We start from the raw sequence: 27452 nt of genomic DNA on the forward strand, positions 1-27452 counted from the left end.
ACTGAAATACGGGACAGAAAGAAGAATAAAGTATTTACATAGCACTGCCTTAATCTGCGTTTTTAATCTCCACGGTCATACTCCTTTCATATAAAATTTCCGAGCCTATTTAGAAAATGAAGTTTGTATGGGTGCAACAACTTTTAAGAACTGGAACTTTTCAGGGCTGGAACAGCAACAAGAAAACAAACCAAACCATCTCCTCAAACCCACTGCTACCAAGGAAGAAGCTGTGAATAAGGATTTGGTTGCAACTTCCACAACTGTAACACGGGTAAGCGAACAAGATGTAATATTAGGCAATAAACTTTTCCAAAACAGCACCTTTGGAAAGAACTTTGTAGCAAAAAAAAAATCACTGTTACTTTACCAGAATTACCGAGAGCAGGAGACTGACACCCAAATCACCCGGCGGCTCAGCACATGCACGAGCTGAGTTTCTGAACACGTTTGCCTCAGCAGCTATGACAAAATCCGGAGACAGAGGGGAGCTGGGCAGGTTGCCACGGCCCCCCGTGCCTGCCAAGGGCTAGCCCAGCCGCAGGGGCTGGGGGGCAGGACCAGTCCAGAGATGGCCCCAGAGATGGGGCCACCAGTAGCCTGGGCTGGCTGGGGAAGAGGGGCTGGTGGCCGAGCTCCAGTGCCTGCCCCCATTTCAAAACTAGTTGAAACGGTGCCTCACAGGTAGAGCCGGGGGACAACACCAAACAAGTGGGGTGGTTTTTTAATTTTTTTTTTTTTTTTTTTTTTTTTTTTTTTAATTTAAATGACACGGCCGTCCTCAGCAAAGGGCTCCGAGCACTCCTGCACAGCTTTCTCATCAAGTTCCTGCCTAAAATACAGCAATCCTGAAATGGCTTAGCACGCATCTAACGTACGTGAACTCAACATACCTAACGTTCAAAGTGAAAAGGGTTAATTTTTAAAAGAGGAATACCTGAGCATATTTCCTCTGCTCTCCACTACACCTCCAGGACAAATAAGGATGAGTTGTCAAGTTAAATACAAGCAGTCAAGTGACTGAATTATAATTTACTCTGTGCTCAATTTAAATTAGTGTGAGGCTATTAAAATATACAGTATAAATACGGCAATTCATCACAAGCTGTCATGGATGACTTCATCTATTTGCTGGAGTGGCATACGTTCCACTAAAGGGAACGAGAGCAAAATCACAGGTCAAATTAAGCTGCTATTCTGTTTTAATTCACTTATTTAATCCGTGGCGACATAATTGTCTTTTACAGTATGTACAACTCAAAGGAAATTTGGGAGTATTATAGTCAGTATACAAATGATTAATCAAATGGTCCATTTAAATGCTAGCTTAAGAGCAGGAGAAACTAAAAGCAGTTGGAGAATGGCAATCAGCCAGTGTACGCTCAAATTTTTCATTCAGATTTTTCCCCCTCTAATTCGAAAAAAGTTACCTTAAAAAGTCTATTAAATCCTCTGCAAGTTATCTAGCTGTGGAGTTCACATACAATATACAATGACGTAGCTTTGGTCTATAACATAGGTACTAGCCTTGGTTTGTTTTCCTGTTCAATACGTATCCAAGATTATCTACCAGCTGAAAGCATTTTAATCAACAGGTTTTCAGAATGTTATCTGGTCCTATCAAATCGGTATGTTATCATCAAAAAAAAAGCCCTCGAAAAAGCAGAATTTCACGTTCACATATCCATCCAGCAACGTCCCTATTATCGTGGTAATCCCCTGTCAAAACACTCGACCCATGTGATGAGCACGTCAAGGCGCTGGCACTACCAACCCTCTCTTTACTGCCGCGTATGCTCAGCCATAGATGTGTTAAAGAATTTTCTTAATCAAGCAAGCCGTCACGATGGCCATCGTAGCAGGTTTCCTGACCTCCAGCTTGTGCGCGTTGTTTTAAACTATGATAACACACACATGTTGATGTAGTATCTCTTCAGAAACCATGCTTTAAAAAAAAAAAAATATATATATATATCTATAATTGAGTGACAGGACCACCACGAGCAATATCTCCAAAAGAACCCAGTTTCCCAAATCTTCAGGATGTTAATTATCCACACGGATTTCCCAAACCCTGGGACTCTAAGGGAAACAAGGAGGTGAAATTGCCGGGGGTGGGAAAAGGCTTTTTGCCACAGGGAGGTGATTTCAATTAACCTTGCAAAGGGTGAACTCGTTTCCCCGCCCGCCTGTGCCACGTTTTGCTCTTGCTCCACCTCGTCTCGGGGCAGCCTGCCCCAGGAGATGCTCTCTGCGGATTATTCGGGGAAGCGGCGTAGTAGGTACCCGGAAAAAAACAGCACCCGCACGCTACCCCAGTGTTTAAGGGAAGAGCTTTTTTTTCGTTCCACATGGAAAGTTGCAATAAAAAGGATTTTGGTAATATTAAACTTTCTGCACACTTTTGTGCCCTTTACACACACTCAGAGAATTCCTGTCTTACTCTAACCGCTCCTTACAGCTTTAGGAATGACGGACACCACTTGAAAAGACTTTTTCAAAGTGATTTTTGCAAAAAACATTTTCAAGTGATAGGTGTATTCCGTTTAATTTGAAGTTACTTGGATGTTCCGTATTTTCCACATGCAGGCAATCATTTCAAATCCAGTGTAAGCATTTGCTTCTCTCCTAGCGGGGTGAAGGGATTTATTTTGCGTGATCTTCAGGAAAGCCGAAACATGGGCAGAATCTCCTTTTAGTAACTCATATCTGACTGGAACCACAAGACAATCTGAGCCCAAATCTAAAAGTTACCCATGTATATAAATATTACCTTGTAAATATAAATGCTTCATTTGAAGCCACAGTATAATTTTACATCTTTAAATTCCATTTTAAAATCAATTCTGCTTGCAGCAACCAGCTCCCATCACTCCTTCCCTTGCCCTCCTCTCCCACCCCCATTCTTTCACTTTAGCTCAGTTACACCAGTATTTAATGATTAAGTAATGACAGCGAAAAAAAAAATGAGACAAGAAAGCCCATTTTACAGTTTTCTAAGTAATTACTCCATAAATTATATTTTTTACATATAGCTTTTTTTTAGATCCCGAACTATTCATTGGAATTGTATGAATGCAAAAGTCTTTACTGCTTTGAGTTGTAACAAAATTTCTAAATAATAATAAAAAAATTTTGATCTATTAAAAAGGACATATTTAAATATTTTTGTATAGATTAACTGTGTTAATAATTTAATTTACAAATTTAATTTAATTGAACAAATTACATACAAGAGTTGGCATACTGTTTACCACAACTGTAAACGAACTTTCAGACAAGACCGGTATTTATTTGACTGCATAACACTACAGAATACAGCTTCACTGCAAAGAACGATAACAAGAAAAAAAAAAAAAAAAAGCCAAATCAGTTGGACTAAAACCAACAAATCGGGGGACAGGACATTAAAATAAACAAACCTGTTAAAACCACAAAACCTCCTAGGAAAACAGAGTATTTTCCCAAAGAACACAGGGAAATGCTCTTTATTTAAAAAAGAGGCTGCAGAGACACTGAAGAAGGTGGCCTCGGGGACAGTTTGGCACGAGCAGAGGTTCAGGACGGTGAAGCAGCATCTGGGCACCAACCGCACGTAGACGCGTCCCCGTGAGCCCACGGGAAGACGTGGCCAAGCAATTCCCAGTGGCCAAAGCCTGGATTCTGGGAACGCCGGGCTCGCTTGGAATTACTAAATGGATGGGCTGAAGTTTTCCTGCATAAACAATGTGGACTTTAATGCAATAAACCAAACTGAGATCTAACAATCGGAGGGAGGGGAAGGAAAGCAAGGTCAAGAAAGAATGGAGAGAAAGAAAGAGAGAAAGAAAATTACTGTAATATCTTACCTTTACTGCTAGTATTTTTCCACTAGGGACATGATATGCCCTGCATGAGGGAAAAAATTAAATAACTTGAGATCACATAAAATTACCTCTATACATATGTGCAACATGTATACACTAATTTCACAGAAAAATGACTTGGAGCTAATACGTTTTACATTAAACCAATTTTATATAGCATTTCTAAAGAAAGACTGATGAAAACAATTGATCAAGAGAATATACTTACTATGAAGCCATTTAGCAGGTTTTTGCATCTCCATGTTTTATATAAAAACTACACACTGAAGACTTCTGTACAGTATAATAGCAAACTTATAAGCATGAACTTAACCACTTTCACATTTTCTTTCAATGAAATAAAATTATGATATGTCCATTATTTGGAATCTTCACGTAAAACAAGGTTTATCATGCAAGTTTGCCAGTCCCGTGGGTATTTTCAGTGGTAAGAAATGGAGGTTGATGGCTGTATCAGTTAAAGTGAAGTAAAGCAGGTAATGACTGATTCTTTATAGTAACATAAGGACCCACAGAAAATACTAGCGAAATTAACTTTCTGCATTGGTATTTAAGGTGAGCACGTCTGCGTGCACATAAGGTTAGAAAACATTATTGTTAATGCTCACATGTACCAAAATAATTTTCCACAGTATTTCAAGAGCAGTGTGTCTTAATTTCTGAAGACATACATTCATAATTGGCTCTTTAACAATGACTTGTGTATTCCTAACCATGAACTTGCAAGAAAATAAAAAGGTAGGTGAAAAACCTATCTACTAAAAATCCGATGTAATTTTGCATAAAAACAAAACCATTAAAGGTTTTCCTCTTCACTAGTTTTATTGTCTCATACTGATTTATGACGCTATGCACAGTATTGTCATATATGTGGCACTAACTTTAAAGAATTGTAATATTTTACCACTATATACCTCTAGCAATTATTACTGAAGAAGAAAAGCTTCAATAGGGGTTTTTTTGCATGCAAAATCATACACAGTACAGGGTGAGACTGTTGTTTAATCTCATTCATAACCCTGAGTGCTTATATAATTTCTGTTAAGAGCTTGGAAGTTTTTAAAACTTCACCTTAATTTAATAACTCATGGATAAACATTTATGTAACCAAGCGGCATTAGCTTTTAAGAGCAAGCACATTTTAAAAAGCCATACCAAAAAATCAGTGTTATTTAATATCAGTACACCAGGCAAAAGGCAAAATCATCAGATGAAGCTCTGACAGCCCGGTAGCTGAATGCATAACCAATGAATCCAAGGGAGTAAATGAACTCTGCTGTAACTATGGATGAATCAACAGTGGCAAAACATTATGGACTTAAGATCAGCAGAAATGATAAGAAAATGAACAGGTTGAGATAGCATGCTTAACGTCTGTTAGCTTAATATGTACTGTGCCGGACAGTTTGGCAACTTAATTAGCTTGTCAAGAAAGCTGATCTTTTTTCCATAAGAGAGATCTCCTGTTTCCAAGTGAATTAAAAGGGAAGACTTGATTATTTAATTATGATGCACGCTAATTCATCCGTGGAAGTTTGGGTTAAATTTCCAGCAGAGGGCAGATACCTGGTTTGGTTTACAGAGCACTGACAGTACCAATTTAACATTTAATTATCGCTGAGAATTGGATCACAAAGGAGATACCATGCCCATGGGTACCGCGTGTCCAGTGGCTTTGCAAATGGCATGCTACCTGGGAGGACAGGAATTTGTTTACTCCAGGCTGATCCGGCCTCTCAATTGTCCTGACCTTCCTCAACACAATAACTGTAAAGTGATTAATGAAGTTTGAATAGGAGCTTTGGTTACACCAAAAGACAACCGTACACCTCTGTAGTGTTTTAATTAACAGCTAACACTTCAAATTAGTCTGTAGTTGCTACAGTAATTACCAGTTCCAATGACTGTGTAGGGAAAACGTTTTTGTTGGATATTATGTAGAACTGTACGTTGGAATTGATCATTTTGGTTACAGTCAGCACAGCTAAAGCCTGAAGATTTAGTACTTCTACGTAGCTTCAGAAGGATGGACTGAAAAAAAAAAAAAAAAATCCCACAAAATAATATGCACAGCATGGAGAAAAGCATACTTTCCGTGCACACTGCACCCATCAGTAAATCTATGGATGTCTACGAGATTAAACTAATATTCATACTCTCTAAGTAATATGAAGTCTCATCTCAAGGGTCAACTCTCCCAGATTTCGGTGTCACCTCCAAAAGTAAGTAAACAAACTCATCACTGTAGAAGCAGATCATTAGGTGAAGTGAAGTGGCAAAATGCAAAAGGTTCCTCAGCAACGCCGTACATTTCAGTGAACACGCACTTAAAAATCTTCCAGGATGGCAGGCAAATGATGTCGCCTAATAAACAGTTACAACAACAACTCCTCTCGCCAGGAACCCGTTTGAGCAGTGCCTAACAGGGAAGACAAGTGGATGTTCAAGACGAGTGAGAGCAGTTGCTAGATAGCTGCTGAAGTACTTACAGATAAATGTAAAGAGCGGAAATTAAATGCATTGAAATGCAAAATATTTAAGCAAAACACCGCTTTGACAGTTGCAAGATTTCGTTCCTTGCAGAAACCAGCTCTGGGAAAACAAGTTGATTCTTCTGCTCTTTTCTGGTGGGGCTTGGTTTTGGTTTGCTTTTGACCCTCTGCAAAAGCTGTAACATACGATTGAGAATAGGTGGTTATAAATGGCTTATTGGTAAGGAGAAATCGAAGAGACAATATTCCATCAGAGAGTGCCAACTTCTGCAATCAGAAGTTTAAAAAGTAATTCTGAACACTTGATGCCAGTGTCAACTATTAAAAAAATAGGAAAGTTGTTATTTAAATTTTGTTGCGCTTTGCCCACCGCAGGAAACAGGTTCCGGTGTGCGTTTCCCCTTCCCTCTCGGTCTCTTAGATGCATGAGGAATTTCTACGACAAATACCACGGCGTGGAGCACCCTTTTTACTCTCTAGAGAGGAAATTCTTAACGGGTATCAGGACAAATTAAGAATATATTCTTATGCAGGGCCTGACGCAGATCCCGCTCGGGTTAGTTGGAGAACTGCATCTACCATAAACTTGATGTTTTATTATTTTGAGTGCAAACTGATGGAAATGCTATGAGATTAATAACCACTCTAATAACAACTTACTCCAGTAGTAAAAATACTTTTAAAATATACATTTTAAAATAATTACGTAGCATTGATTAAAACAGTAGAAAATTAAACACAATGGCAATCAGAGAATTCCTTTCGCCCCCAATTTCTGCACATAAAGAAACCGTAACTCCAATACCCTGTACCTAACTAATTTTTTTTATTTTATTTAAAAACAGGCAGTTGTTAGCTATTGTAGCCACAGCATTTTTTCAGGCTGAGGATAATGATTGAAGTTATTTAAAAATAACAGCAAAGCTCATTTTAGGAAATTAATCTTACAAGATGACGAATTAGTTTCAAATTTACCAAAGTCTGACTGCAAATAGGTTTTGCAAACTAAAAAGATGAAACAGTGCAAGAAGTTGCAGATATCTTAAACCGATCTGCAGTGACATCTTCAAAGTGAACAGCAAAGGCTAGCAGTTGAAAATTGCATCTTAGTCTCAGAATATATATGGGAAACAGGAGAATAACTCATACCCACTTTCCCCAGAAAATGAAAATGCTTCAGAGAAGCAAACCGTTCTTTCTTGGTGCTCAGTAGAATATTTTTGTTTCTATGTCCAATACAGATAAGGGACAAAACCTGCACTCGATTGAGAAACCAATTCAACGTTGCCAGATGAGGAGAAAGGTGATGAACACCACAGCAGAAAGGAGTAAATGCAGGTGCACCCCTTATTCGTATTGGCAGCACTTGGGTGCAGGGACCAAGTTAAGAGATTGTTGTTTAAAACCAAATTTTAGTAACTCAGACTAGTAACTCTCCCAACAAAATTTTAACAGGCGCCACAAAAGAAGGAAGAAAGCTTCATGGAGGAAAGAAAGCAGCAACTTTCAGACCTCTGCAGGAAAAAAAAAATATATATATATTCCAGCAACAGAGACAGTGTGGTAGAAAGCACTCGAGGAGCTCCAAGAAAGAGGGGGAAAATGGAGCAAGAAAGCTGAAAAGTAGATGGGGGGACGGTGAGTTTTCGGGGGGGGGAGCTTCCTTCCCCCTACCCTGGCACGTGGTGCTCATACGAGGTGGAGGAAGCGGCCGACATCTCCTTTTGGGAAGTTCTCCCGGCGAACGCGCGCGGCGGGCGACGCGGGTCGGCCGGCGTAAAGCTGCCGCGTGCTCCGCAAGCACAGGGCAGGCAGACGTCAAGCACCCCGTGTCTTCTGAAACATTCCCACTGGGGGAAAGAAATTTCAATCTCTTCCTTCACGTTCCCACTGGAGTTCGTTATTCTGAGCCCCCCTACATCCATTACAATGAACAGCTTCTAAGCAAGACTGGCACGGGTGTGTCAAATATTTTATTAACCTTGACTATTAATCATATCCCTAGACATTTAAAGCCCTGAAGGGACCCATGCGAGCCAAGTCCTTTAGTATAACTTTGTCTCCTCTACTCTGAAAATCGAGGGTGCCCCTCGGGGAGGGCTGCAAAGGCAGCTTGCCCAGCTCCGTGGCAAAACCTGGGTTATTTGGGGGAATAAGAAAGACGGTGTGAGCCAGCGTGCACTCTGCTTGAACAAAGCCCTCCAGCTAAGCCAGAAAAACTTCTGATGGACTGCGGAGTACGGCGTGTGCATCCCTTGTGTTCCAGAACACAGAAATCAATATAATGGAAAACTAGAATAGGGCTTTGGGGGAACTGCCAACTCCTCGGCATCTCTCCCCCCATATATAAGGAGTGTTTCTACAGGAAAGCAAATTAAAAAATGAAAGCGTCAGAAGCAGCTGGTTTCTGTTTTGAAAGAAAGGGAAGAAAAAGGTAACAGAAGTTCACATTGCTGGCGTTGCTCTTCCTGAGGCCTACTGCAAAGAATACTAGAGGAGAAATGTAAGATGCTTTGGCTCAAACCTTGTTATGGGATAAACCAGAGCCCATCCTAATATTTAATGCTAAATATTTCATACACTGAACACGGTGAGTTTCTACTCACTCAGTTCAAAAAGTAAAACAACCAACCCCAACCAAACAGAACATGCACAAGCTTCTTAATAAACAGCTTAGATATCAAACAGAAGATTTCTCCCTCTCTCAACTCGCTAAGACTAACAATTTTATGTTCTCCTTGTGAGAAATTTTACCTAAAAGCATAGTGGGGAGCTGCATTACTTGCTGTGATTGTGGTATAATTTCTTCCAGGGCAAACTTCAGGTTTCAACATGCAGGCACTCAAGAGAAACAGCAACTTTCAATTTGTTTTCTAATTTTTCATTGTAAAGCATTTGCTCACATATGAGTGACTCGAGGATGCTCACATCAGAAGCACAGACTGAGTATGCAAAGATCCTGGAGTTTTTTCAAACAGCTTTTCCTAACACACAACAACTTTCTACAACAAACTGAGTTTACTACCATCCGAAAACTCAAAATAAATGCAGCCTCTTCCTAGAAACAAAAAGTCATTAAGATGATTATATCGTGCTGCTAACACTGATGCAAAAAAGCATGGAAGAAGCCTGCAGCACCCTACCACGCAGAAGACCCTGCTTCCTCTCTGGCCACCAGGATATATTTATCCCCCCAGCAGCCACGGAAACAATTTCTAATCAATAAGATATTCCCTGGCAAGACCAAATGATTCAAGGGAAAGCCGTGACCTGCCTGCTATGCCAATGAGTCAGTCCCTTCCCTTCCTAGAAATATAACTAACATCAGCAAATATGACACAGTGATATACTGGCAGCACCGCTGCATTCGTGATGGGACGGCAGGGCGCAGGGATGCAACGCTCCCCTCTGGTCCAGGCACCAGAGGAACCCGAGGCCGATGCCACAAGCTCGGATCTGCCGCAGTCCTACTGCCTCACGCAAGGCGCTGGTGTGCCATCGCGCTGAACGACGCTCCCAGGAGAGGGAACAGGGGTTGAAAATCCAACCTAACCTCCCGACGTGGGACTGGAGCAGAGGGTGAGCTCAGCCACGGCTTTGTCCAGCTCTGCTGAAAGCCCCAAGGACGGAGATCCCCCGACTGCTCTCATGCCCTGTTACGGTGCTGCACCATCCTACTTGCCAAGAGGTTTCTCCTAAGGTCCAATACGACCTTCCCAAGTGGCAACCTGAGGCCGCAAAGTAAAAATAAAAGCAAATATTTCAGGTCCTTCCTCCCAGATAGGTTTCCTTCTGCTTCATGCCTTGCTAGGTATTTATCATACACGGTTGTTAAAAACGTCAAGACATTTCACTCGACGAGAATCGTCCTGTTTCTCTGTATCTCCATCAGCTCACCCGTAACACTGCACTGATGAACTGCAGAGGAAGCCCTCCAGACACCCTCCTCACTCAACACACCGAGCAACACACACGAAAGGTCTCTGGGACCCAGGCAGGGTATTTCCTAACAGAAATGAACACGCGCATAGAAGCCCTAGGTTTCTTATTTGAGTTAAAAAGTTAACACAGAAAAGCTACGGTTGCAGCAAGCAGCATCTTCAGATGTAAGGGCACAGAATGAAGTCAAACAGAACATTTCCCTGCCCTATGAGAAATAACCTAGAGCAAAATGACTGTGTCAGTGTCGCACAAGATGAATACAATTCTCTAAGTGTTATGCATTGCAGAATGACATGCCAGTCACCAGCTGCAAACTATATGCAGCAAATCACCCACAGATTTGGTTTACTGTTAATTTTTTCTGCCCCCCCCCGCCCCCTTTTTTTTTTTTTTTTTCCCCTAGTACTGCCACTGTCTGTCGTGCTTCTGGTCAGACTCTGGCAGTCTAATGATAGAATTGTCACGTACTCTGATGGCCATCTAAAGAAACAGATTCAAATTGTTTCTAGGAAATAAACACTTTGACAGTTGTTGCCTTCTGCAATAGACAAACACATTAGCCTGACTCTCTGGCTATTAAAACAGGAAATCCAAAGTGCATAGCAGTTGTAAAAAGGAGCTTTTATGGGGACTGTGCTAGTTCAAACAGCAATCTACGCCAACCTCCCCTCTATCTAAAATCTCATTACAGATGCTTGAGTACTGATTGCAAAATGATTTGTTGTTAAACTAGAAAACAAACAAAATATACTTGTATCTGAATTTTAAACTTTTCAAAAGGACAAAATTGGCACTACAAGCTGCATAAAGAAAAATGCCGAATAGCAAAATGTCTCACTTAACCCATCTCTGTGGGAAAGAGGCGGTTTTGGCATCCAAGCCTAAGCACAGCAGAATGAATCCCTCACCTCTTCTATGCTGTAACCTACTACTATTTCCATCTGTTACCACTTACATGAGTCTTCCTTCTCCACTGCAGCCTAACGTTCAGTGTCAGCCTTCGAAAACTGGACGACAAGTCTTTCTCCTTGCACCCATCCCACTGCGATTCAGTCCCCGTTCCTCAGAGAGACCCGTACAGACAGAAAGGGCTGAAGATGGAGACGGCTTAGCCTTGACCTTCTGCCTGAGGAGGCTGTGGTGCCACCACCACCAATACTAGGTCACTCACTGCCACAGGACCAACCCAGATCAGATGCAGACACAGTAATGTGGTTCAGCTGCTGGCTTAAAACTAGCCAAAAGGACAAAAAGACAGCAGAGCAGTCATAAGCTTAAACCGACACGACCGGGCATTATCTGACCCAGCAGAAAGCCTGCCGGTACAAAGTAAACCCATCACAATTTTTGGAAGAAATCTGAAGCAACCATGTGAGCCAAAAAGTACGTCACATCCCACAGTGTTTTGGCAATTTAGATGCTAACATGTCTCCACAAGGACACCTAAAACCGGATTTTCTGCATTATCAAACCATTTGCTCATGAGAGACGTGTTCATGACACTCGCAGCATAACAACCATTAAGGAACAGCAGAGCTGTTCGGTAATTCAGGAGTGACCAGCAGTAGAAAACAGAACTGTGCCAAGAAGCAAAAGTTTTCTAAGTATTCACTGTAATAGCTGAAAGAGCATTCCCTTCTAATTATGGTTCAGTTTCCAAGTAGAAAGCTTGCTCTTCCCTAGGAGCCGTCTGGGAGCAGAAGCCCCGTGAGGGTAGTGACACTGCTCCGCTCACTACTGCGTTGCACTGAGACACCATCGTGACGAGCAACACGACAGGAACAATTTTGGCACTGCTCCTCCTGCATCGCTCCTTGCCATCGTCGTTAAAACAGCTGTGGTGATGGCCAGGGAAGGGGGTTATACATCGGGGCTGGCTATGGCTGGCTAATCCTTGTGTGGACCGGTGGACAGCTGAGAAGTTAATTTCTAGCATTTTGAGTGAGCATTTTCAAGTGATCTGGGGTGAAGAGAAACGGAAGAATCAACATCAACCTCATCAGTGTTGTTACACCCATTGTTCTTCACAGAGACATCAAACAGAGATTAAGGAGAGAGTCTGAAACACAACACTGGCAGCCTAATGGCAAAAAAAGATCCCTACATAGACACACATTCTTCTGCCCCTTACCATTTCACATTCGCTTTTGTGAGCAAAAGCATTATTTAAAAAATATTCTGCGTTAGGGAACAGTCAGTGCCCATAGGCTTGGCATAGCTTGGCTGTGGCAAATTCCACCAATTCTCTGCTACGCGGAGCGCTATTTGTAACCGAGAAGCAGATGATATTGCCCACGCTGGGGCAAGCTGCACAGAAAGCTGCGCTACCCTCACACGCCACCTTGCCCACTGGTAAAAAGAACAAACTCAAATTTTCAGGATTGCTATTTGCTTAATCTTCCAAGCTACGGGCATACCACGCAAACAAACCAACTTTAATTTAAGAATCATCCAGTTTCTAATTAAACAGCCATAGGCAGCTGGCTGGATACATTTTAATCAGTTTCAATAACCTATTGATCGTATACGGAAGCTTAAAAATTAAAAGTAAAAAGATGACCGGGGAATTGTCCCATCTCTGAACAACAGTAGAACCCTCTGTAAATAACTCCTCTTTTAACCATCAGCTAAATGAACACTTCAATACTGCAGTACAAAGTCTTCTGCAAAATTACTTTAACTAACAAGCAGAAATTTATCAGCTTCAGCCAAAATCAATGCTGAAATCAATTTGAACACTGGTTGTGTCTAAAGGGGCTCATTGGCAATTTAGGGAAATTACACCATGTAAATGCCTGTGCTTTAATTGAACAGTTTCATCAACTAGGCTGTGATTGCTGTCCATTCATTTATTTACTTTCACTGCAGCTACCATTCTGCAAAGGAATGGTTTTTGTCAGACTTGAAGGAGGTAGTTTATCTTCATTTTATGCACTTTTGTGCATAACAGATTTTATGAGGCAGGCAAGTGATGGCCAGGGTCAAAAGAAACAAGCGAACAGCAATCACTGGTCAGTCTTGTTTAAACAGCAATGATAATACGCAGAAATTTTGTGGGGTACTTCTAACTTAGGCCAGCTATTATTGTTCCAGTGTTTTCCAGTGTGACTAAAAATAAAATAAACCAAGAGAAACAGAAAACGAATGTCGCCTGGGAAAGGAAATAAAGGAAAATGCCTCCGCAATTGCAAGATGAGAATGCAGGGAGACGCGGTTTGCAGACTTGACGTGGCCACAGATTTGTTTTAACGCCAAACAAACCGCTGAAGCTGCCCGTACTTCCTCTCTTCAGAGCTGCACCAAGCGCCAGGCTGGGACAAGAAATGCGGATCACACCCTCCTCTGGAAAATCCACCCCGTGCTCCGGGCTGGGGACCTTTCCCTCTCTGCCTCCCTTTACCCTCTGCCGGGGCAGAGGGTGACACTAGCCTCCTTTGGGAGAGGGCCGAAACAATCTGTGAGCCGGAGCATTTTAAAGAGGGGCAAATTATTGTTGTTGTATTGAATATTCATACAGCAAACCAGAAAGGAACGAACGGAGGGGAGCAACAGCTCTGCTCGGATTTAGACTGGCTTCTTCCAATGTTTGAGGCGATGATAATTACCGCTTTTAGAGAACAAACTGGGACTGTAGAGACCCTCTTGAGGGAGCTCCTTCATGACGGCACCAGTGTCCTGCATTTGAGGCCATGGGACAAGCCAGAAGGAGCCAACCAAAGCTCTTCAAGGCAATGATCAGCTCCGGCCACTCCATCACCATTCCAGCAAAGGGAGCTAAACCACCTCCACCTCCCTCGCTCCCAAACCCAGCTAAATCTCCTCCAGCTTCCTCGCTCCAGAACGGAGAACGTTTTCCCTTGCTAATGTTAGAGGATCTGCAATACACTCGCGCGGCACCGTCTGCAGGCTGTCTTGCAAGAGATAGCAACTTCCCAGCTGTCTTGCCACGCGCTATGTTTAATGTGCTAATGGGGCACCCCAAGGTTGGTTGAGATAGAGAATAAAGAAACGGGCATATGCTGGAATGTACAACTCAGCCGAACAGCAAAATTGCTCAAGTAAATTGCTCAAACAAATTAAGCTTCCGCATTTACCCGTATTTTCCCTAGCTATACAGTTCTTCTGGACGGTACATCATCAACAGCCACTTCTCTCCCAATTACTCAACTTAAAGTGAAGCCGTCTGGTTTAACCGCGTTTTTCTAAGATGATAACAGATTCTCCCTCTCCTTCCCTCTCTCTCAGATACTAGGTAACTTCACAAATTAATTACGGCATCATGGGCACTTTATGTTTATGTCAGTACACAGAGCGTTATGGCTTGCTGCTGCTGAAGACTCCTCTAACAGGATCCAAAGATTTACAAACCATACACAACACACGTTTTTGAAAAAAAAAAATCCCAGGTTCACAGAAGGCTGTACCATCCCCTAAACAGAGTTCCTTGAACATCTCGCTTCTCATTAGCTACAACTGCAATGCAAAAACTAGAAAACATGAAATAAGAGGAAAATATTCTTTTTGCTTGTATATAAAGGAAAAAAATACTGATATGTCATGTGAGAGAGACTTCACAGAGTAATTATCTGCCAGAGATAAATATTGCTACTTTGTAATACTTAGGTTCAAAATGTACAGAACTAAGGATTTTAGGTCTAAATAATTCCATGTAGCCGCTCCCGAGACTGGCTGGCAGAGCACATACCTTCCATTACAAACCAAAACGTTACCCATCTTCTACTGAAGTAAAAAGGAGCAATCTTACCAAAACAGTCTCTCAGAGCTCTGCAGCCAGTGACGGAGCTAAAAAATGTGCCACAGAAGCACATACCTTAAGCGTCTTTTGGACCTACCAGTGAATGATTTAAAAAAAAAAAAAAAAAAAAATTAAGAAAATACCATAGATGTACTGGTATACAGATGTTTTCTTCTGCTGTGAAGCAGCCGGAACTGTGCATTCTCCATCCTACCAATTTCTATAAAATAGTTGAGAAAAAATGAGACAGAGATAGAAGGTCATGCATCTACCAATGTAACGTCTAAGGGCCCTCTCGTGAGGTCAAGCCTCCCCGAAATAATGGCAGCTGAGAGTTTCCAAAAATTCATAAAATTGGACTTATGATACTCCACAGAAGATGGGAATCCCAGTTAATGATGCGAACGGCCTACAACACCGGCAAACAGAAGATAAAGATACCGGTGTGGCTTCGGTGCTTGTTACGGCAGATTTCATCACCACTTGGCAATCTTTACTCAAGACAGGGCACACGCTGCCCACTATGCACCAGTGGAAGAATTCTTCCTTTCCTATCGTTTGTATATTCAAAGATACTTTCTGAACATGCAGTTTGGGATTATTTGTGTGTCCTCATATATTTTTGAAAATACAAGCAATCAGAAAGCAAGAATAATTAGCTGGTTTTGCCATATATAAGCCTATAATTGTTATCTTTCCTTAATTAAGAAAACAGTGTATCAAAAGGTAGGGGGAAAATAGGAAGTCAAACAACTGTGAAGTCCCTTCTTTTTAGAACAGGAAAAACATTTAGATTCAGCAAGTTCTCGCTAGAAATATTGCTATAAAGTATTGATTTTTTACCAGACTCAATTGACTGAAAAGTTGTTTGTATAGCAATATTGGCCAAGCCAATATACTGGAACAATTTTGCTACACACAGTAATCAAGTGTATTTCTAAAGTATAATTATACTGTCATAAAAATAAAGCTAAGATACCTCTTCTCCAAGCAATAAAACAGTTGAAGCTGTGAAGAACCCAAATAAATGAAATACATTTTCTAACTAAACATAGCGTCTTCCAAATAGAGTAAAACCACCTCCCCTCTCCCCCTTAAGACAAGGTTAGCATGAAAAGTGATCAATACTTCAATCTCAATAAACTATTTCAATAGTAGTTAATTCACGTGGAAAGAGAGGCTGAAAATTTTTGCTCAGCGACCTGCGACACGCTATCTTGTTGGCTGAATGCTGATAATATATCATTGCCATAATGGATATGACTTAGTATAAAGAGCTAGAAAGAAAGAAAAAAAAAGATGCCACGTAGACATGCTCGTTCTTTAGACTCGGATCAATACTACACATAGCCTCTTCTGAAACAAACCGACAGCATGCGGTGCTGGAAGAGGAAAACAGCCAAACATTTACAATTCATTTTATTTGACAAATGTTCATTGATTTACTGGAATAAAATATACGTGGGCTGCTATCTAAGACTAGCACAATCCAGCTACCTGTAAGCATTCCATTTTGCAATTTCTTACTGGCTTGCTGCTTTGGCGAGGGAGAACAGGGTCCCCTTTACAAAGGGGTGACTGTTCCAAGGTAGGAAGTTGTGTCTGTGCTTTGTCCAAAGCGCATCCCCACAGCACGGTAACCGCCAACTCCCTGCGACAACGGCAACCAGCAGCTCTTCGGGGATGGGAGAGTGAATGGGCACAACTCTTCAACCCAACGCACCAAGAAACAAATTTGGGAAGACCTGAGAGGAATGCATCGCTTAGAAGCCACTTTGGGGAGAAAACCGAATGTCATATTTATATCCTGCTATTATTTGCATCGCAAAGAAAGTCCAACTTCAGGGACATGTAAGACATCTGCCTGTAAAAACAGTCTACATTCCCTGGAGCAGTGCAGAATGACAACTGCACTGGAGAAAATACTGTGAAGTTACCGCAACTGCCAATTCAAATTATGAATGTCATAAAAAGGAAAAAGAAAGGCAGAAATACTCCCCTAATACAGAGGGGGGCTCATGTTTTCACAGGTAAAATGTTTTACTTTCCCAAATTGCAGGCAAATGCAACGCTCAACCATTTAACAAAGGAGATCACAGCATCGGTCCACACAATGCAGCAAGTCAATGTGGAAGTGCCAGAAGTACTATGCATTCCCTCCTGGGCTATTATCCTCTGCACCTTGGGTGTTCACATCTTTTTTCCTTCATCACTCCTGCAGACTCTTACTGAAGTAGTATTCATCACAAGAGAAAAACATTTTTGTAAAAATATTAAACAAAGAACAGGCACTTAACTATACTACCCTTCAGAAATACAGAAACAAGTCAGAAGGTGCAAGTTTGGCTTTGCACAGCATTTTAGCCAAATTTCCCATAAGAATTTTAAGACGTGTGGAATATATACTACACATGTGGCAGCATTAGAAAATAATGAGACATTTTTATACCGCCTTCTGCACCTAGAAGCACTATATCATTGTACAGACTATGCACACGCAGCAAATACGGACTAGAGCTGCTCCTTGTAAAGCAGACACAAGGCGACAAGCAGACATTAAGTCCAGCGGATCCTCAGTGCAAAAAGATTCATGAAGCACGTGTTCACTTGCCTTGGTTTACACTCCTCAGACTTTGGCCACTGGCCACGGCACGACATGGGATGAAGGGGAGAGACTTTTGGTACAACCTGGTATGGCCATTCTTAGGCAACTCGTAATTTTGCATTGCCAGCTCCTTATTTCAGTTCCTTCTCTAAAGAAAGTGACCCCAAACTGGGTAACAACGACACATGTGGGCTCCCTCACTTTGTGGGGTATTTCTTGTCCCGAACTATGCCCCAGGTGCCTTCCAGAGGGACCAGAGCCCGTGGCTTCTCCTTTGCGATGCTTCTCCCACCTACACCCACTCCCGGAGCCTCCGTCCGTACACGGGGAAGGGAAGCGACCTCCTCTGAATCAGAAAACACACCGAGAGGTCACTGACTGAGCTGTTAAGTTCAACACTCTCTCTCACATCTTTCTTAGTATCAAGTAAGGAAACGACAACGGTTCTGCAAGTTTCTTGGTCTAGGAATACCCTTCTACAAGGGAACGTCAATGAGATTTCTGAACTGCATCCCATCTACAGATTTTACCTGAATTTCTGAAGGACTGCCTTTGTTCCCTTAAGGTTTTTGGAAGTCCATTTTCATTAAAGCTGCTGCAAGGAGGGTCGTTTTGCAATGTTGGCAGCCAATTAGAAACTAAACTAAATGCACCGTAGCTTTTAAAACATTTTAAAAAAAATGTTATTATCAAAGTTAAAATGTCTAAGGTATAAACAAAATCATAATGGGATGCTGGGTTACTGTATATGGTAAATAGCTCTCTGGAGGAAACCTTTATTACTCCCTCAGGGCTTTCTTACAAACTATGGATTTCTTAATTCCTAGTGGAATATTTTTCATACACCACTGCAGACTATTAAGTACCAGATATTACATTATGTAGTTTAAACTTTGCACTATGCATGAGAAAGACTTTCCTGTCGAGAAAACTATCTCTCTGCTATTATAATCTTTACAATATTAAAATTAATGCTGGCTGCAGGGTATAAGCTTCACTACCAAAATTTGGGGGAGTTTATCATTTAATATATTCATCAGCCTGTGCGTGAAGCTGCTTGTAAGGGAGGGAAGCCACTGCAACAGTAAAATGGGTATTTACTAATTTTGAATTGTTAGAGAAAGGCAGAGCAACGGTGTCATCACATCCCACTGGTGTCATTCTCAGTACCGGGCTAGCAAAGGGCGTGGTAAGCCAGCAAGAATAATGGTATTGCAAATACTGAAGACAATTCATTATGCTTCAGGACATTTCGAGTTCCACTTGCGAACCATTAACTTGTTACCCAGGAGGGATTCAAAGCTAAGTATTAAAAAGATAATAAAAATGCACCAGCCCTCACGGCACCCAAGAGCAGATACCTTGTAAATATGTAAAGAGATTTCTTAAAAAGTTTATATTAAAAATTTCTTTCGTAATCTTTTCTGCATAGCAGCAATGGCCCACCTACATCTCAATACAAATAAGAAGGGTAAAAAAAAAATAAAAAAATAAGAGCTGTTAAATTTTATTTTCCAAAATTTGAAGTGAAATTCAACACTCACTTGTAGACTGTGCCTCCATTGCCATGACCGAGGATGTCTCGATACCGTATGTCTTGTTCATTCATCTCCACAAGAAAGAAAGAAAAACAAAAGAGATGTCATGCTGTGGATGGAAATGTCAAGGAAAAGCAACTCTAGGCCATAAACAACAAGCAGTCTGGGTCATTTCAAGTTCAGCTGCAAGAACGAGAAGATCAATACAACATTTGCTGTCCAATTTATAAAAGACGATACCAAGGGACAAAGTGATGGAAAGTTTAATGACAATTTGTTTGCCTGGGTCATTTCATTAAAGTTTGATAAAAGGTGTCAAAATGGAATGATATAATATAGCTCAAGAGGGTCAGGTCACAGATACTGATAGGAAAAGGGTCTCCAGAACAGCACATAACCAAAGCCAAAGTTGGAGGTGAATGGAAACAATCCAACAGAAAACTGTCATCTTAAGTATGGCCAGAAAAGTTTATGATTTATTCTGGAATCAGCATAATTGATACTAATTGAGTGACAGTTCTGTCAGTAGGATTCCTCTGTAGTGCTTGATTTATATAACTAAAGCGAATATTCCGGAAAAAATAAGTCTTGAATTGCTGTCCAATAAAAATAATTTTCCTAGAAATACACAACTAATTTCTTGCCTCAATCTTTCTGTTCACTGCGACAGCTCTCCGGATGTGATAATATCCTCAGATATTTGAGCAGAAGCCTGATACAAACAAGCACTCTCAATTGCAAATGCTAGAATTTCAGATCTTTCCGGTACAGATCTTATAAAAGCTTATCATACATCACCTTGCTGGAAGAGCAACTCAAATGTAAAACTACAGTTCAACCTTCTCATTTCCAAATACGGTTACACTGATCTTCCAGCTAAACCACCCATTAAAAAAAAAAAAAAAAAAATCACTACAAACATTTTTGGAATGCACATGAATACTTGAGAATAAATATTTTAATGAGAGTAAATTCTGGGCTGCATGCATTTGCAAAATCTCCTCCAAAAAATCTCATCCATTGTCTGATCATCGTAAGTAGTAAGTGTCTGAGCAACTCCTATTTTTCCTAGGAATTTGTTACCAAATCATTAACTTTTTTCTATTAACTACTTACATTTGATGGGATTCCAAGTTAAACATTTTACATGCGCTAGAATGGCCGCTTGAAGACTCTGTCATTTTTGTGTGTTAAAAGTCATCAGAAAAACCTTAATGACATGTCTGGTCTGCTATCGCCGATGTGATTAGAAACCACATAAGCACATCTGAGATAGCTTCAAATTAGCTATTTCAAGTACCACTAGCACCATGGTGAGAGCCACACAGAGCTCGCCATAAGCTAACTATCTGCATTTATCCAACTTGTGAAATGGCTTTTAAAATCCAGCGGGGACACGTGCCCTTCAGTTACTTGGCCATGTTTAAGCATCCACTTTCATATGATGTCAGTGAAGATAAGAGGAACTTTGCCCCTGGCTTCAACTGGAACACCTAAGTGGTGGTAACAAGCTGAAATGCCCTAAGGAGTCAATACTCAGCATGTCTTGCAAACAGAAAATGGAACATTTAATTGATTTAAAATAATGCGTTTTAAGGATAGAAATGATAAACTCCAAAATTTGTGCTCTTTCATTTCACTACCTGAAGAAAACGCATACTCGTTTTCCGCAGGAAATACTTTTCCTCTATGCGTTTCTTCCAGCGAGGTCAAAACTCCCCAAGTTCTGCGAAAGTTTGAAATACATCAAAGCAGAAGCAGACTCTACATTATTACCTATTTGTAGTTAAACCTGGGCCAGATATCTTGATAGGATATGAAATGGCCCATTCAAGTCTCAAGGTTTATGATGAAAATAAAAATTTATTTTATTACTGAAAACTCTCTTGCTTATGGCATCAATCAGAAAAATGCAAATAAAGAGGGAAAAAAAGAAGACACCTCATAAGGAACAATAATTCATGAACGGGCTTTAAAATATGTAAAGAATCTCTACTGGATCCCTTGCTCAAAACCTAATTTCTCTCAGACTGCAGTACTCATTAATTTAAAGCACACACTGTTAAGGAGTTCTGCTCTTCTAAGCTAGAGGACTTTAATTCTGCAGTCTTTGAGGTAACAACAAACATCTCTCTCCTACATTCACAGCAACGTTCATCCAAACAAAACTCTTAAGAGAAATCAAATGAATCCACAAAGCTATGAACATACGTGTATCTTTGCTTCTTGGGGGGGGAGGGGGGGAGATGTAATTTTTTTTTTTTTTTTTTTTTTGTAGCTACACAAGTTCCAAGCAACAAATTGAGCAGAACCGGAGACATAAAGCGTGCTCTCTCTTCTCCCCGCTTTTTGCTAACTGGCGAAAGGAGAGCATTTTCTTCACACCGTTCCCTGCAAGCCAGCGCCAGGAGCAGCCCCGTCCTCCGATGCGGCGCCGCTGGCGCCCGCTGCCAGCCCCGCACCGCTTCTCGTCTCCGTGCACAAAGGAGCAACCAGAAACCCAGGGAGAAGCGGGGAGACTGGGGTGGAGCAAGGATCTGCCAGCGACTGATAGAGAGATAAAGCGTGATTTACTGGCGCAAATAAAGATGCCAAAAACATGCGGTGATTTATTTATTTTACTGGGAAAACTGGATTCTCAATCATAAAATGATAACATAATAACAACGAACTCGACGGTATGGACTGGAATATTAAACCTGCAAAACCAAGTTTGATTGGATGCCAATATTAACAGAATTAATGAAAAAGCGAAACAGACTTCAATTACGGATCAGCAAACAAAACATCCCTTGCTTATACCTGCTGGTTTTGAAAGAAATCAGTGTGTCTCTCTTGTAAATCATTAAAAACAAAATGCTCAATTAATCCTTATTTTATATGTAGAGGCCTGACAGAGGCAAAGTCCTATAGCCATACCTTTGCTTTACGAATCGAAGCAATAATAGTTTCAGAAAGCAGTCACACTCTATGAGCAGACAATTGAAGAGATTTAGTAAATCCCACTTTATAGAGCAGAGACTAATCGGAAAACACAAGCCAGTCAAATGTTTCTTATGAACTGTTGACACTATATCAATGCTGAATCAATTGGTGGCATTTACTCTGAGTGACAGAAAAGAAATAAATATTTATATCGCATCACCTATATCAATGAACCTAGGCAGAAAGCTATTTCTAACCTGTCAATATTTGATTATCTTGAAGAATCATGTCTCCTTCTTTTAATGATTAATATGAATTCCTTATTAAACCTAAATGGAAACTACTAGAGGAATATCATTATGAATGCCTGAAAGCATAAACTGCCAAAAAAATAATAAAAAATAACAACCCAACCATATTTAACTAATGATAAGTGTGACTTAATCCCCCAAAAAAGGGAAGAGTTAAAGTTACAACTAGAAACCTATTTCCATTATGGATCTGTGACCAAATTTTGCAGAACACAATGCAGCATAACAAAAAGCAGTTTCTCTTGACAGAGAGCAGTGCAACTCCTATCAGAGCAAGATGACTAAAATAGTATTACATCCCATTTTGAATTTTTTTTTGGTTTGTTTTTTGTTTTCTTTTTTTTTTGAAATGGGTTTAAGTACCACAACATAATAAGAGTTCTGGTTACTTTATATTTTTCTAAAATTCTTCTGTGCAGGAAATAAATCTGTAACAATATACTGTAGGGCACACAAAATACAAATTTCTATTACTTAGAACAAGTAAAATGCCAGATATAGCTTATGGACTCAATCATAAAAAGATGGCTTTTACGCACATTCAGTAATTCTGCTTCAATAAGAATTAGTAATACTGGAGTAATTATCAACCTAATTTTAAAAGTTCAGAAGCGTGCTGCTGGTACTTGCATAATTTTATGTTATCCAGAAAAATACATTGTTTAGCTCTAACTTTGAAGCATTAACAGATCTACCTGGGAGGAATCTGTGAATGTCAAACTAAATGTGCACAGAAGGAACACTGACAAGCTTAAAAATACATTTCCAAGCCGTGTTCAAAGGATTCGGTGCCAAAGAGGCAAGGCTGCAATACTGGGCTGTTTGAGTCACATTTTAGAGGGGCACTCTCATCTATTAGACCGCAATGTTACAGGTGATACTGAAGGACAAGCATGAAGACCAGCCTTTATCTTCTTGACACGCTCAACTACAACTACTTGATTCATGAAATGCCAATGAGGCTTGGAGAGGTCATTGTGTGAAGGCACTGAATACGCATCTGAGATAATTAAGATTTCAGCCTTCGAAACATGGAGGGGAAGTGAACAGCAGTTAAGAAAATCAGTAAGAGTCTTTTATTTGCAGTGACACAGATGTCTCAGTCAATAGAGCCTAATAGGCAAGCTTGATCGCAACGGACAGGAGCCTGCCGCCAAGGCTATCAAAGGGCTTTCACTATGACAAACATTAAAACATATTTATGTTGCTGCTGGAGAATCCGGGATTCTTTTAAGGTAGTTTAATTTAATGGTGTATATTTAATGTCATTATGCTGCTGTAAGCCTGCCCATACATTCAGCTCAAAACGGGTAAGAAATGATTGCTCCGTTTGTCCGGGATATCCACTTGTCCATCAATTGTTACATTAAACCTTTCAGTTCTGGGTGCCAGAATTTGAATGCCTGGAACAGGAAGAAGAAGTAACAAGACAGCTTTCTACAACTTTGGGGTTTTGGTTTGGTCCTTCATTTGTTGTGGGGTTTGGTTTTTTTTTTGTTTGTTTTGTTTTGTTTTTTTTGTTTTGTTTTGTTTTGCTTGGTGTTTTTTTTTCTTTTTTTTTGTTAAGAAGTCGATTCCAAATAGTACAGAGCTGTTCCTTGCAAGAACCTGCTAAATATTTAAGTATCTACTGCCCTAAAAAATACGAAGGACATTCTAACTGAGCAGTTGACTCGGTTATTCAAAATTGATTAACTTTCTTCCCTGAAATTGTGGCAGCAGCGCAACATGTGTGAGGTACTTCAATCTATTTGGAGCTAAATCTGATTAGCACATTTTGAGAAATGGAAAGCAAATTGCTGTGCCAATCAAAGTAAATCAGGACACATAACTCATTCATATAATGAAGGTTTTCATGGTCCCTCCAGTTCTGTATTAAAAGAACACATTACAGCTAAATGAGCAGTAAGCATCTCTCCACCTATTTGTGGTATGCCAATCACCGCAGTATTAGGCAGTAACGAGACATGCATGTAGCTAAGAGTCAATTCAGTGCACCTACCTGGCCGTTTGCAAGTATTTTCTTCAGCTCTGCAGAAGACTTTTTTAAGCTGAAAAAATAAGAGGCGATTATTTTTAATGACTCCGCCATTTCATTCTCTAAAATTAAGTGAAACTGTAAGAAACAACAAGCCATAAGGTGAAGTTCATGGTTACATATTCTGAAAGATTTAACTTTAGCAATGCTGACTGATGTTCAGTATAGCTACTCCTCAAACTGTAGACAGCATAAGTGGTGAGGCAATGAACATTTAAGAAAATCGATATATTTTTCAGCTTTACAAACCAGCTTTTTTAGATACCTGACTACACTGCCCTTTGAGATACAACTTATTGTTTGTCAGTTCAAAGAAGAAAAAAAAAAATACCATCACACACCAGCTGTTTCAAAAACCAACGGGAAAATAAGGTTCATATCTAGTTTTCACGTGCTTATCCTGTTTTAGAACTCCTTAAGCCATTATCCCTCAGTAATTTCTGTAAATCTGCAGCAGAAGGGTGTACCGTCGACGACACCTCACCACCTCAACTGATCGTGGACTGCAAGCAGGGTGAGCAGGCGAGTACAACTCCTGGTTTAGGCATCTCGGGGATGTGCCTAAATTGAAGGGACTGAGTCCAGATTGCCACGTGCATCCGCTCCAGGTCAACCTGCTGCTGCAGTCCCTGGGCTTTTCCAGGAAAAACTACCCTTGTGTCAGTAGTCCTACATTACGCAAAATGGCCCCTCTTGTTTTTTTCTAGTAAGAGAACTTTAACAAACTGCAACTATCAGCTTGGCGTGTTTTGTAGGTAAAACTACTAATGGCTTCAAACTACTTCCACCCACCCGCAGAATACTGCTTCACCTCCTTTCCTGACAAACTCTCTTCCTTGTACGTTCAACACAACAAACTGCCTGGGTAGCAATATGTCTGCAAAACTTAATCTCAAAGAGACATTCTGCTCTTATTACTCAAGTTGACAAAAAAAAAAGTACAAAATGATATATTCTTGAAAGGCATGTGCACGTGTCTTGATCACAGATTATTATTAACAAGAACAGTGAAAACACAGATTTCATACTTGGTGGCTTTGTTCTTTAATAGGCCTCTTGTTCCCACTACTACTTTAAAGAAAAATTAAGTTTTCCAAGGAAACATAAGTTGATCTTGTCATCTTTCATGACTAACAATTTGTGAACATGAAACAAAGAGAGACTTTCAATTACTTCAAAAACAAAACTCATAGTGCAGAAGGTTTCGGAAAAGGAATGGCAATTAACCACCAAATAAGGTGACAAGAATCTTCTAGAAGCCTCATTTTCAATGCACTTTAAGAACAAGCTCAAAGTAGAGGAAGTACTGAAAACCAAAGCACAACAGCAACAGAAAGCAGCTTTATTTAGTGGCACGATAGATTGGGAGGAGGACTGCAGTTCATAAAGACATTCAGATTTATTTTCTTTAAAAAGTCTTGGACGGGATCTTCACCACCGCCACACACAGCAAATCTTCCCCAGGGGAAGGGGGGCAAACTTTGCCAGAGGAGACTGCCACAGGGTATTGGCTTTTTTTTTTTTTATCTCCTCAATTAACAAAGCCACTAAAGAGGAAATCAAAAACCAGTTTTAGCGGTACTTGAATGGGGCCACCCTCCGTAGCACAGCTCCAGCGCTGCCGCCACGTCACACCGCTCCTACCGCGCCCAGACGGGCCGCGTGGGACGTGCACGTCGCCGTGTCTGCCGGAACGGGGACCGACACCTCACCCCCCCGACGTGCCCAGTGCTGGCTGACTGTGTCTTTCATCATGTCCATCCCTGGCGAAAACATTTCCGCCCCCCCCCCCCCCCCCCCCCCCCAAAATGCTCTCGGAGAGAAAAGGGAGCAGCATACTGATGCACAGATAAATGTAATATTATGTGCTTATTAGAATAATAGAATAATTTAGGTTGAAAGGGACCTCCAGAGATCTCTATTCCCACGTTTCAAATACGCTCTTCTATGAAGATGATGAAGCCAGACGTTTCCTATTTCCTTTTAAAAATACATAATGGGTTTTTATGGGTTTTTTGTTTATTTAACATCAGTATTGAGTATAATGACTTACTGCAACAGTTCATGTAATAAAAGGGAGTTTGTGTTCGAGTATTTAAAAACAGATCTCTAAGAAAAAGGAGAACGAGTTCTCATGCATTTTAAGATCTTAATATGGGTTTTCAAATTAGGACTGGAATCTAAAAAGAAAGATAAGGGAAACGGACTCCCAAACTTTGCTGAAACTGTATGAAACAGGGCTCCTAGGCTGTTCAGATTTTTCAAAAATCTTATCCCACAATGATAAACCTACTGAATCGGGTATCAAATTTCAAAATCAAAGAATCCTGGAATGAGATAAGCAACAAAAACCCAAGCATGCAGACCTTGCCACAGACAGTGATTATTAGATCAACTAAAACAATTTAGCTCACCCACAAACAGCATTTCAATGTTTTCTAAAGGACAAAGCCATCTGAAATACCCAGCAAAGACTTATTTCTTTTGGCAGAAAATACTTCTCCTGAACAACCAGCAGTACGAGTCTAACAAGATCCATGAATCAAGGTAATTTCTTCTTCCCCGCTTCACTCCTGCGTGCCCAGTAGTCATATTGAAAAAGTTATTCACCATCAAGCTTATCGCTGGTAACTACCGCACACAAGGTTCCATTTTGTTTTAAGAAAAGAAAAGAAAAACAAAACATATGCTCCCGTTCTTGACTCTTACCTATTGCTTGGAAGGGAATCCGAGACTGCCGAACTGCTATTATTAGCAGACCCTGCTCGCGTATTTACCTGCGGGCAGGGAAAGGATCTTTATCAGTCGTTTGTGTTCAGAGGACACTATTCTAATTAACCTGTAATTTGCCATGAATTTCTCATTTCACTATGAAGGTTAATTAGCTTGTTGCTAGGCATGCCGATGGTTGAGGTCTCGCCTGTATGTAGGTTAGCAGGCTATACAATTCACGGACTACAATATACTATCTTTGCATCT

The 27452-nt window shown here is 40.6% G+C and overlaps 1 protein-coding gene across 1 annotated transcript in view; it reads right to left on the minus strand.

The window, feature by feature from the left end:
• MAP2K5 (mitogen-activated protein kinase kinase 5) overlaps positions 1 to 27452 on the minus strand; it is a 139940-nt gene that overhangs the window by 89724 nt on the left and 22764 nt on the right. Inside the window, exons 6-9 of the mRNA XM_042803808.1 lie at positions 27183 to 27250; positions 24438 to 24486; positions 19206 to 19270; positions 3849 to 3888 (exon numbers count right to left, since the gene is read on the minus strand). Coding sequence (XP_042659742.1) covers positions 3849 to 3888; positions 19206 to 19270; positions 24438 to 24486; positions 27183 to 27250 — 222 coding nt within the window. The remainder of the gene's footprint in view (positions 1 to 3848; positions 3889 to 19205; positions 19271 to 24437; positions 24487 to 27182; positions 27251 to 27452) is intronic.

This window comes from Tyto alba, unplaced genomic scaffold (genome assembly GCF_018691265.1).
Source record: "Tyto alba isolate M040663 unplaced genomic scaffold, T.alba_DEE_v4.0 Super-Scaffold_41, whole genome shotgun sequence".
Classification (NCBI taxonomy): Eukaryota; Metazoa; Chordata; class Aves; order Strigiformes; family Tytonidae; genus Tyto; species Tyto alba.